Source organism: Acinonyx jubatus, chromosome A2 (assembly GCF_027475565.1).
Source record: "Acinonyx jubatus isolate Ajub_Pintada_27869175 chromosome A2, VMU_Ajub_asm_v1.0, whole genome shotgun sequence".
NCBI lineage: Eukaryota > Metazoa > Chordata > Mammalia > Carnivora > Felidae > Acinonyx > Acinonyx jubatus.
Window position 1 is genome coordinate 44,762,948 of NC_069383.1, and position 13,161 is coordinate 44,776,108.

The window sequence follows — 13,161 nt, forward strand, 5'->3', positions numbered from 1 at the left end:
TGCCCCACTGACTGAACCCAACCAGAAGCCAGGTGACGAGGGAGTCATTTATATAACCCATAGTATGCACACAGCAAAAAGCCAAGTGGAACAGAAGGACCTAGAAAGCCAAATGGAAATCATCTAGCACGTCCAAAATCCCCCTTTCCTCTCCATCAGCTTATTTTTCTCCTCTGCTCATTCACTGCTATAGACCCTTTGATTGCTATCCCTGACACTTCTTTCTACTTTCCCCGCCCTGAAGGGGGGGGAGGGGGGGGGCTACAGCATCCTCCAGTGATGGTCTTCAAGTTTACCAGCCCAAGGATCACTAAAACAGGAGACATCACATAAAACCCATCATAACCAATTCATGAAACTGTCTACACATGCACACACATGACTTGCAGGATATTCCTCAGGATAAGTAACTAACTCTGTGGCTGCATTCCTAAAGCATAAATACTGTGGCTCTATGTCTTTTTTTTTTTTTTTTTGATGTTTATTTATTTTTGAGAGATAGAGCATGAGCAAGGAAGGGGCAGAGAGAGAGGGAGACACAGAATCCGAAGCAGGCTCCAGGCTTTGAGCTGTCAGCACAGAGCCCGACACGGGGCTCGAACCCACAAACCACAAGATCATGACCTGAGCCGAAGTTGGACGCTTAACCAACAGAGCCATCCAGGCGCCCCACTGTGGCTCTATGTCTATACGTAGGTTTCAATCTTCAATGAGGATGGACTTTCTTTTTAATGTTTATTTATTTATTTTGAGGGAAAGAGAAAGTGCAAACAAGGCAGGGGCAGAAAGAGAGGGAGAGAGAATCCCAAGCAGGCCAAGCTGTCAGCACAGAGCCCAAGTCGGGGCTTGATCTCATGAACCGTGAGATCATGACCTGAGCCGAAATCAAGACTTGGATGCTTAATCGACTGAGCCACCCATGCGCCCCGAGGATGAACTGTTAAAAGAACATATGTTATGGAATGCCTGGCTGGTTCAGTCAGAAAAGCATTTGACTTTTGATCTTGTGGTTGTGAGTTTGAGCCCTATGTTGGGTGTAGAAATTACTTAAATAAATATTTTTTTTAATAAATATTAAAAATAAATAAATAAAAGAACATATATCAAACTGAATGCACTCCCTCCCTAGAGTCCCCAAAACCCATTCCCTCCCCAAGTTCCTACATTCTTCTTTGTGAAAAAACAAACAAACAAACAAAAACAACTTAGGAAAAGGAGAGGAGACCATTGCTGTCAAGAGCTGGCAACAAAATTTTGGAAGACAGAAAGGGAACAGGTGTAGGATCTGACCTAGTAGGGAAGAAACAGAATCTAGGTGAAACAAAGGGGGATCTGGCCAAGCCCTGTGCATCCCACAGTCTGCAGAGGTGAAGAGTGGCAGGTGGCAGGGCAGAAGGAAGCCTAGAGCTAAGTCTGCATCTAAAACTACTACACCCCACCCTGAGCCCCTTCCCCACTCCTAGCAGCTTTGCAACTACAATTTTAAGCTTTATGGAACTATTTAACTGGTTTTAAAGACTCTGTGCATATGCAAAAATAATATATGATACTACTTTTTTTTAAGTTTAATTATTTATTTTGAGAGAGACCGAGACAGCACAAGTTGGGGAGGGGCAGAGAGACAGGGAGACAGAGAATCCCAAGCAGACTCTACACTGTCAGCTTGGAGCCTGATGTGGGGCTCGAACTCACGAAACCATGAGATCATGACCTGAGCCGAAACCAACAGTCAGACGCTTAACCAACTGAGCCACCCAGGCGCCCCTATATGATACTACTTTTAAAAATTTGGGGAGCCTGGGGGTGTCTGGGTGCCTCAGTTGGTTAAGCATCCACTTCGGCTCAGCTCATGATGTCACAGTTCATGGTTCGAGCCCCATATTGGGCTCTACACTGACAGTATTGAGCCTGCTTGGGATTCTCTCCCTCTCTCTCTGCCCCTCCCCCCACCCCACCCTCACCCGCTGGCACGCTGTCTCTTTCAAAATAAATAAACTTTTAAATAAATAAATACAAATTAGGGGCACCTGGGTGGCTCGGTCGGTTGAATGTCCGACTTCGGCTCAGGTGATGATCTCATGGTTTGTGGGTTCGAGCCCCACATCAGGCTCTGTGTTGACAGCTCGGGGCCTGGAGCCTGCTTCAGATTCTGTGTCTTCCTCTCTCTCTGCCCCTCCCCTGCTTACACGCTGTCTCTCTCTCAAAAATAAACAATAAAAAATTTTTTTTACTAAATAAAAAAATACAAATTAATTTTAAAACTATTGACAAAAATTTATATACACTTACACTACTTGTTGCTGAGATTATTTTTATCTCAGATGCAGAAAAAAAGGAAAAATGGCCATTACAAAAGGGAGAGAAAACCGCCCTCAGGTTAGAACTGAGGTCCTGATCAGCTATGACAGGACCAGTCAGCTGGCTCTGTATGCCAATTTTAGATTCAGCGTAGACAAATAAAAGCTGAATACGTTACTTTCCCTCCCATCTTTACTGATGTACAATTGCCAAATAAAAATTGCATACGTTTAAAATGTATGATCGGATGTTTTGATGTATGTATACAATGTGAAATAATCGCCACAATCAAGCTAATTGATATATCCATCACCTCACACAGTTAACATTTTCTTTCTTTCTTTTTTGTGGTGAGAACACTTAAGGTTTACCCTGTCGGTAAATTTCAAGTGTAAATAAAGTATACTTTTAAATTTTAGTATACAATACGGTATTCTTAACTATATTCACAATACTATCTATTAGACTGAATTCATTTCTTTGAACATTAAAGACACTACCATATTTTAAGAACTTGTAACTGGAGGGAAGCAAGATAATAAAGAGCCAGCCCACGGGACATGGGAACCATGTTTTGGGTGCCTCAAAGTTGGTCCAGTCTCAGGCCAACTCAAGACGACTGGCTCATACGGGACCTGCCTGAAGAAGGGCTGTGGTCCCGCCAGAGCCATATGTGAATGGGATTGAAAAATGCATGAAATGCACAAAAGCAGACACCTCCCAGCTGTTAGCCTAGCTCTGGGATGAGCCAGGTAAGACCTTTCCCTGGCTGAGTTCCACCAAGGAGCCTGGGCCCCAGTGTAGACTTGAAAATGCAGGAAGCCATGGGGCACCTCGGTGGCTCAGTCAGTTAAGCGTTCGACTTCAGCTCAGGTCATGATCTTGCAGTTTGTGAGTCTGAGCCCCACATAGGGCTCGGTGCTGACAGCTCAGAGCCTAGAGCCTGATTCAGATTCTGTGTCTTCCCCTCTCTCTGTCCCTCCCATGCTCATGCTCTGTCTCTCTCTGAATCTCAATAATAAACATTAAAAAAAAAAAATTAAAAAAAAAAAAGTGGAAAGCCAAGTCTGACTTTTCTGTCTCCCGTCTCTCTCCACACACCATGTGCTTCCCAGACTCTTTGTCCAAGATTATTTCCCCCAAACAACTACCTCTACCAGCTGCTAATGAGCCGTGGCAGTGGGAAAAGGCAAACCCTTAATGAACTGGCAAACCAGTTCCACTACCAGATGGAAAAATGAAGAACACTGCAATGGAGGAAGAGAGAGATGGTGAGGGACAAGAGAGGAAGGAGTAAGAGTGGAGAAGAGGGAAATGAGAAAGAACACATTCATTCTTATCTTCACAGAGGATCAGACCCTGAAATGTGAGCCGTTGGCCTGGATGATTTTTGGCACGTTAAAATATGATTGAGAAAACCTCTGCAAAGTGAAATCATTGCACTGCTCTTGCGGAGTTTTGTCTTTCAGCAACTGCTGAAGTTAAAATATTAGATCTCTATAAATCTTCTTCTACACAAGTTCTTAGTGAGTAAAATATAGCCAAATTAAATGATCAATATGCATGCACAGTCGCTCACGATGACTCACAAATGAAAGTTAAAAGCAATGTATCAAGTCTTTGCAGCTAAGTAAGCCTGCCAATGACCTCAGGAGATCCTAAGAAGAATTGCCTGGAGGGTAGGCTCTTTTCCTAAAGTCAGGAGAGCCACACTGGGCTAAGACTCCAGCAGCAGCTTCCCTTTCATCCCATGGCTTTTCCAGAGGAAGAGCTGCCATACAAATTCACACTTTAGGGGCACCTGGATGGCTCTATCTGTTAAGCTTCCCACTCTTGGTTTTGGCTCAGGTCATGATCTCACGCTGACAGCAGGGAGTCTTCTTGAGATTCTCTCTCTCCTCTCTCTCTCTCTCTCAAAATAAATAAATAAACTTTTTTTTTTTATTAATTCAAACTTTTAAAATTTCCCTGCTTGGGGCGCCTGGGTGACTCAGTCAGTTAAGCATATGGCTCTTTTTTAAAATTTGTTTATTTACTTATTTTAGAGAGAGAGAAAGTGCCCGGAGTGGAGTGGGGGCAAGGGGCAGAGGGAAAGAGAGAATTGCAAGCAGGATCCACGCTCAGTACAGAGCCTGATGTAGGGCTCGATCCCACGACCCTGGGATCACAACCTGAGCCTAAATCAAGAGTTGGATGCTCAGCTGACTGAGCCACCTAGGTCCCCTGAGCAACCGACTCTTGATTTTGGCTCAGATCACCACCCAGGGTCATGGGATCCAGCCCCATATCGGGCTCCACGCTAAGAGTGGAGCCTGCTTGGGATTCTCTCTCTCTCCCCTCCCCCCTCCCTCTACCCTTCTCCCCAACTCAGGCATGAGAGCACAGTTCCTCTCTCTCTCTCTGTCTCTCTCTCTCTGGGAAAATAAAAAGCTCCCTGCCTAAGTGAGCCTTGTCATGACCTGACTAGTCTCCCTGTCACTACTTAACTCCTCCAGTACACCTTGATACCATCTGCCGTGCTGCCCAGCTCCCTGGCTCTTCCCAGAACCAATCCTGCAGAGAAGGTGAGCCTTAACATCCCTTCATTCAATACCCATCAGGTGTTAACAGTAGGTACTCAATAAATATTTGTTGAGTGAATGGAATGAATAAATGAATGAATGAATATATAAAGTTAATCTGATGTCTGTTAATAAGTCTTTGATTTTTTTAGAGCAATAGTTCTCTTTTATTTTTTTTTAATGTTTATTTATTTTTGAGAGACGGAGCATGAGTGGGGGACGGGCAGAGAAAGAGAGAGAGAGAGACAGAATCTGAAGCAGGCTCCAGGCTCCGAGCTGTCAGCACAGAGCCCAATGCGGGGCTTGAACTCAGGAACCACGAGATCATGACCTGAGCCGAAGTCCGCGCTTAACCAACTCAGCCACCCAGGTGCCCCTAGAGCAATAGTTCTCAAAGTGTGGTCCTCAGACCAGCAGCAAAAGCATCACCTGTGCACTTAGAAAGGCAAATACATCCTCAGGCCCCACCCAGACCTAGTGATTCAGGAGCTGTGTACAATAATCTCTTCAGATGATTGAGATGCAGGTACAGTTTGAACACCACTGCATTAGAGCAGCCCACCCGACAGGACATGTGGTAGACACACGATAATATTTACTGAATATCGGGACTTTGAGTGTCTGCAGACAAGCCTGGAGGCTATGAATGAACTGACGAGAGGCTAGCTTTGCCTGCTAAGGGTAACAGCAACATGGTAAATTTCAGTCTCCAGAAGGAAATCAGAGCAAAGAGACCATCCCCCTCACCTTTATTGCTAGGAATGCTATAGAACTTCTAAAAATGCTGAATCAGGAGTGGCTAACAAGGAGCTCCCAAGAGCTGGAAAGTGAGAGCACTTTCCTAAAAAGTGTAGCTGGGAAGCCGCTGTTGACTTCGATCTGGAGCTGCAGCCACAGGAACATATTAACAGGCCCACGGAGGCTCCAAAATAAAATGAAACCATGCCCGAGCCAGTGGCCCAGAGGAAGAAAGCTCTGTGGAAACAGAGGCCCTTTGTGACTTACGACTCTGGTCAGGGTGACAGCCATTTTCTTCTGAGCAAAACCTCCAAATCAGTAGCCAGAACCCAAAACACCTTAGATTTCTCCTTCCCTAAGCTCGTTGGGCAGGAATAGCAAAGTTGTGCCTTAATACTTCATAAATTCCCAAAGGAATGGACGCCCTGGAGAACAACTCACACTAATGAAACACCTACTATGCATCCTGCCCTTTCCACTCCACTGTCCACACAGCAGCCACAGAAAAGTCTGACCCCTCACCCCCATGACTAAAACTCTTAAGTGGCTTTCCATTGTCCTAGACAAAGTCCAAATTCAATAGCCAAGCAAAAAAGATCTCTCAAAGCTGGGCCCAGCCTTCCTCCCCAGACTCCTCTGGCCTTTTCTTTTCCCCCTCGGTCATTCCCCCACTGCCACTCCAAGCTGAGGCCACTGTGAACAACTTTCACGTCCCCCTACACAACACTCCCACCGCCAAACCTCTGCATAGGCTCTTCCCTCCATCAGCCACACCCTCTCTTCTCTCCACAGCCCTCACCCCTCAGCTCAGCCCCGGTCAATTTTAATCATCCTCAGGTCTTACCTTTGCAATCCTGGAACTCCATCCCAACCACTCTCTCTCTCTCCATCCCCACACAACATACAGTTAAGCTTTCTGTGTGTTTTCCACAGCTCCTTGTCTTCTTTTCATTATATATATGCATAGACTACAGGCCATAGACTATATATACTGCCATGGACATTACACTGCCTAGGTTCAAAACCTCAGTCTACCACTTAGTAGCCAGATCCCTTGAGCAAATTACTTGAACTTTCTGAGCCTCAGTTTCTTCGTTTGTTGTTGAGTTACCTACTTCACTGTTTGTGAGGTTAAATGAATTCATTTGACATTAAATGAATTCATATATCAAAAGGTATGTGGTAAGAACTGTGTGGACTCTACACGAGAAACAAAAGCGTATGCTATTATCCTTTCTGTACATATCATACTGTGTGATGGCCTGGACCATAAGCTGTAGGGACAGGGAAGGACACCTTCTTCAGGGGCAGACACTGCATATTGGCTGAAGGGATGGTAGTGCCTCTTTCCAATGTCTTCCATTGTCCCACACTGCCTCACAGTGGCTGCCAAGCTAGAGGGTAGAAAGTAGCAGCTTGTTCTAGTAGGAATTATTAATTATCATCAGCACAAGCAGGAAATTCTTCCTCCATTTCTTTTTTTAAGTTTTATTTATTTATTTTGAGAGAGAGCGAGAGAGAGCAGAGGAGGAGCAGAGAGAAGGAGAGACAGAGAATCCCAAGCAGGCTCTGCACTGTCAGCGCAGAGCCCAATGCAGGGCTCAATCTCAGGAACCATGAGCTCATGACCTGAGCTGAAATCAAGAGTCGGACGCTTAACTGACTAAGCCACCCAGGCGCCCCTTCTTTATTTTCTAACTAAAAACGCAAATGCAAGAAGACATACAAATGACCAATAAACACATGAAAAGATGCTCAGCATCATTAGCCACTAGGGAAATGTGAACCAAAACCACGATGAGATACCACTTCACACCCCCTAGGAGAGCTAGAATAAAAAAGATAGACAATTACAGTTGTTGAGGAGAATGTGGACAACTAGGACCGCTCATCCATTGCCAGGAGTGTAAAATAGTGAAACCACATTGGAAAACAGTATGGCAGTTCATCAAAAAGTTAAACTACAGTACCCAGCAATTCCACTCCTAGGTATATATCCAAAAGAAAGAAAACCATATAGGCACACCAAACCCTGTTCACAAATGTTCATTAGCCAAAAAGTGTAAGCAATACAAATGACCCTTAACTAATGAATGGATAGGGGTGCCTAGATGGCTCAGTCCGTTAACTGTCCGACTTCAGCTCAGGTCATGATCTCGTGGTTGGTGAGTTTGAGCCCCGCATCGGGCTGTCTGCTATCAGCACAGAGCCTGCTTTGGATCCTCTGTCTCCCTCTGTCTCTGCACTTCCCTTGCTAAAATTCTACCTCTCCCACTCTCTCTCGAAATAAATAAACTTTAAAAAAACCGCTAATGGATGGATAAACAAAACGTGGAACCTCCGTAGAGTGGAATATTATACAACCATAAAAAAGAAATGGAGTACTGGTACATGCCACAACATGGATGAACCCTGAAGATATTACACTAAGTGAAAAAGCCAGATATAAATCACCACAAATTATATGATTCCACGTAGATACAGAAAGTACATTAGTGGTTACCTAGGGCTGGAGGGGAGGGGAGTGACTGCTAATGAGTCCAGTATTTCTTTTCTAGAGTGACGAAAACGTTCTAGCTATCTAATGATAGCTGTGATGGTTGCACTACCCTGTGAATACACTAAAAACCACCAAATTGTATGCTTTAAATGGGTGGATTGTATGGTATGTGAATTATAGCTCAGTAAAGCTGTTAAAAATAAAAAGAAGCAACTGAAACAATAGTAAACATGACTATTTCTAAGCATTTGCTATGTGCCACTTGCATACTAAACAGCTTTTGTAAATGCACTCATTGTCTGGACTCATTGTCTTGACTCAAAGTCAAGAAAGGTAAGAGTATTTTTTTAAGATAACTTCTGGAATGAGCCTAGCACAGCCAAGGGCACACAGCAAATACTCAACAAACAGTATTCTTTGTCTCGTCCGGTGATTCACTGAGAGAAGTGCAGGCACAGACCTGGGTTTGGAACAATGTCTTGGGGAGGAGAGCTGACTGTAGCTGGAGGAAGAGACCTCTTAACCCTAAAGCTCAACTGGAGAGAAGCTGGGGGCAGGTATTGTGATCCCGGGGCAGAGTTTGAGGGAAGGAATCGTGGGCATAGTCCAGGGCCCCAGCGCAAAGCTGAGCGACCTGCTCTGGACTACCCCACGCCCAGTGGCGGAGAAGGAAGGACAGTGGTAGCTTTATGCACAGACCCTGGCCTTGGACTGTCACTTGGTTTTCAGTTGGACTCCACTTAAGTTTCTTAGCCTCAGTGGCCTCAAGTAACCTCACTGGCAAAATAGTGGTAGCTACCTAAGAGAACTGTTATTAAGAATTAAATGGGTTCATGATACGCAAAGCACTTAGAACTACCCTGGCACACAGTGTAATAGCTCCATATATGTAACGACTGCTATTGTCAGCTCATCATCATCATCATCAACTGCGAGAGACGTCGTCTGACTCAAGGGGCCTGCGGAAAGACCAGTAAAGGGAGGTGGCAAGCAGACATCAACATTTACTCCTGGGGGGAGGGGAGGGTCTACTTGCAGGGTGGCCATTTTACATAGATTTCGCGTTGTGCGAATGCGCTGGGAGGACGGGAACTGTTCCAACCCTTCTGTGCCAGGACCTATCCAAGGCTCCGGTCCCGGACTGGCGGGCGGGCGGACAAGGCGAGCTTTAAGGCGGGTAGACTTACCCCGCGGAGGGCAGATTTAGGGTCGCGGAGCATTTGGGTAGGAGGAGGGAGAGGGAGGAGCGCGGGGCTCGCTGGGCGGAGCTGGGGGAGGTCCGTCGGGAGGGAAAGGCCTGTCCGGAGAGAAGGAAACGGGAGAGTGGGCGCTGCAGCCTCGGAGGCCCGGCCGGGCGTCGAGGGCGCGGTACCTGGAGTCGAACTTCTGGCCGTCGGGGAATGTCCCCACGTAGTGGTAGCGCACGAAGTCGCCACTGCGCACGGTGCGCGGGCACTCGTCCGGCACGAAGCGCCGCTCGATCTGCAGCTCCGTGTCGAGGCCCAGGCCCGCCACGGGCGCCGCCTGCCCGGTCACCCAGAGCAGGAGCAGCAGGAGCGGCGGCGGCGGAGGCCTCCAGCCCCGGGCTCTGAATGCCATCGGGGGTGGCGAGGGGCGGGCGCGGGGCGCAGCGTGGAGCCGGCGAGGGAGTGCGGAGCTCCGGCAGCGCGGGTCCGGGCTGGGCGCGCCGCGGCGTTTGCAAACGTGGAAAAGACTCCCAGCCCTCCCCGGGCGGCAGCCGCCACCCCCCTCTCCCACCCCCCGCCCCCCGGCCACATCCGAGCGAGGGGAGGAGCCGCAGCCGCGCGCCTTAGCTGGTGTGCTGCGCCCCGCGCTGCCCGGGTCTGGTCTGGCCCTGCCCTGCCCTGCCCCGCCCCACCTTGCCCTGCCCTGCGAACTGGCCCGCCCTGGGAAGAGCCTGGCAACTTCAGAGGGAACCTGTCCCCGAGGGAGAAACCGTGAACTTCTCGGGACGGGGCTCTGGCCCAAAGTTGGAAGAGAAAAGCGTTTACTGCCCCGGCAGACTGGCCCGTCTCCGCCTGTCCCTGGAGACTCCCCAGATTTAGCGCCACCAGAGGCTCCTACGTGGCCGCGGATCCAATTACTTCTGGCTGCTTTGAGAAGGGAGGGAATCTTAGATGATTATGTTTTGTTTTTTACTTAGTTAAAACAATGGATTCTACATGAAAAAGACTGAAACCATTCTTCAGGATTTTTTTTCAGGATTGTCTTTTATACTTAAAGAGAAAGGGAGAGGCATGTATTGTGATACTCCCCTGACAGCTGTCACGAGAAAGTTTCAAGTTACTGTGAGTGTTCCCGCAAGCCATTAGTGGATGCACTGTGAGCTGGTACTCAGTAGCAAACATCTCACGTGGCCCCCCACACGTGACTAAGTTAGATTGGCCTTCACAATAGAGACCGAGAAGCCCCAAGAAATTCATTAGAGTACTTAAATGAATTCTTAGGATCGGTTGTTCTTATTTATTAAAATTTTGGACTAATGAGAGCAAATCACCAAGGGGTTCTCAGCTTCTTTTGGAAGTAAACAATCTTGATACCAAGATCTGGCCAACACGGGGAGACAGAGAGGGAAACTGGGCACCAATCTAATTTATAAATACAAGTACAAAATAATAAAATGTGAGCAAATTGAATTCATCAGTTTATTAAGGGAATAATACACCGTTATATGCACTACCTAGGTGACCTTCTGCAAATTAATAAACGGTCTCTGTGTGCTCTGTAAGATGAAGATAAAACATGGTAATTAGAAGATAATTATGGATTTCATTAGATCCCAGAATCTAATGAGAAACTACATGTAGCGCTGAGGAAATGTTCATTGTTCCCAACAAAGCTAACGCTATGGAAATAGAAAACCTATGAATATAATTCATCCTATTAACACTGGTTATCTGTAAGTGGTTGAATTTGGGGTGATGATTTGCTTTCTTCTTTGTACTTTTCAGTGTTCCTTGTTGGTTTTTAATGACTGCATTACACGTTTATCAAAATAACCCAGTTTACACAGAAACAAACAGGAATCTTCCACCCCCTTCCTGTGACTGTGGGTGACACATGTCACCTGTCTGGGCCTCAGTTTCTTCTTCTGTAAAATGAAGTGGTTGATTTCTAAGACTTCCACCAATTCTAAAATCCTACGATAGTGTGAGAGAGCAAACACTCCAGGACAGAATAATAGACAGATGTAGGAAGAGGTAGGCCTTCCATTATGCCTTTTAGGGCTTCCTGGCGGTTTGATTTCTTGTCATTCCTTTAAAATTGTTAATTATCTAGGGGTGCCTGGATGGCTTAGTTGGTTGAGCTTCCAACTCTCGGTTTTGGCTCAGGTCGTGATCTCACCAGTAGTGAGTTTGAGCCCCACATCGGGTTCTGTCTGCACTAACAGTGCCAGGCCTGCTTGGCATTCTCTGTCTCTCCTCTCTGTCCCTTACTTGCTCATGCTGTCTCTGACTCTCTCAAAATAAATAAAATTTAAGAAAAAAACTTTATAAAAAGTTAATTATCTAATCAAACAGTATGTGCGCTTTTTAACATTGCTAAATCCCAACATATTCTTTGCATTGGATTTCTATAGCAATCTACCAAAGAGAAAATTTACCTCTTGGCTTTAGTGATAGCATTATCCTAAGAACTAATTAAAATCAAGCCGAAACTTTGTTTTAAACTGTTTATTTAAGTAATCTCTACCACCAACTTGGGGCTTGAAATCACAACCCCAAGATCAAGAGTTGCATGCTTACCTGACTGAGCCAGCCAGGTGCCCCCAAGCTGAAACTTAAAAAATATATATTTCCATTGAGTTTCTGAGGGTGACTTTGTGAGGACTTCCCATGTCTCAAAACTGAATATATACTCAAGAAGAGTCAACAATGGGGTGCCTGTTGTGGCTTAGTTAAGCATCGGGCTCTTGGTTTCAGCTCAGGTCATGGTCTCATGGTGGGTGGGTTCGAGCCCTGTTCTGGGTTCCGTGCTGACAGTGTGGAGCCTATTTGGAATTCTCTCTCTCCTTCTCTCTCTGTCCCTCCCCTGCTCTCTAAATAAATAAATAAGTAAATAAAAAAGTAAATAAATATTTAAATAAAGAAAAGGACAAAATAATAGAAACATCCAAAAGGTCTGAGGTCAATGGAGGCGTGGAACAGCAAAGAGAAGGAAGAAAAGGGACATCTGGCAAAGGGTTGGTCTGGATGAAAGTCAGAAAACTAGGTTCTGTTCTATCTCCTCTATACAGGAAGTTGATCGGGAAAATCAAGCTAGGCAATAAAGACAGAATTCCACTTTTCATTGAGCCTGAAATAAAGAAGTCTCATGAATCAGATCTTCCAAGAGTAGTAAACCCTGGAGACTAAGCTAAGTAAGCTGTTAACTTTAGCTTGGCACACACTAAGCAGGGATAAAGAAAAGGCCAGCATTAAGAAAAACATCACTGGAAAGTCCATCTGAGCTGGCCTGAGGCAAATGTGAAGCAGGAGAAACTCGCTTGCAGCAGCGCCCTCTCTCTTCCCTCCCCAAGAGCTTACAGCAAATTATCCCACCCGCTGTAATGACAACACTCCTGGAATTACCATATGCTCTGATGAAAAGCCCTAGACTAGAAATCAGATGCCCTTGGTTGTAGGGCCACCCATTCCCCTACTCTCTGAGCAATCAATTTTCTTATCTGTAAAATGTCTTGCCTACTTCCACAGAGTTTCTGTAAAGATCAACTGAAGCAGTATATGAGGGGCAGAAGTCTGCAAAATACAATGTAAATGTGAGGAATCATATTTATCTATGAGTAATAGAAAACCCAACACAAAATCACTTAACCCAAAAAGAAATATACTGTCTCTCAGAATAGGAAAGCAGCTCCAGGACTGGTTAATCAAATGTCTCTAAAACATCCTCAAGAGCTGAATGGTCTCCTCTCCTCAGGCAGCCTGGGGTTTCACTGCTGCGCCCTCATGGCTGCCCCAGATCCAGCCACCACATGCAGGGAGAACCATCCTGAGGGAGGAAGGATCATTTAGTATCATTCCAAGTATCATTTATTAAGAT

The 13,161-nt window shown here is 45.9% G+C and overlaps 2 protein-coding genes across 8 annotated transcripts in view; one reads left to right on the forward strand and one right to left on the reverse strand.

Moving 5' to 3' along the window:
• FKBP9 (FKBP prolyl isomerase 9) overlaps positions 1–9,854 on the reverse strand; it is a 41,344-nt gene extending 31,490 nt beyond the window's left edge. Inside the window, exon 1 of the mRNA XM_015065062.3 lies at positions 9,470–9,854. Within this exon, the coding sequence (XP_014920548.2) occupies positions 9,470–9,696 (227 nt within the window). The 5' untranslated portion in view covers positions 9,697–9,854. The remainder of the gene's footprint in view (positions 1–9,469) is intronic.
• LOC106968679 (RP9, pre-mRNA splicing factor) overlaps positions 1–13,161 on the forward strand; it is a 209,694-nt gene that overhangs the window by 150,914 nt on the left and 45,619 nt on the right. The gene's annotated exons all lie outside the window — the stretch shown is intronic.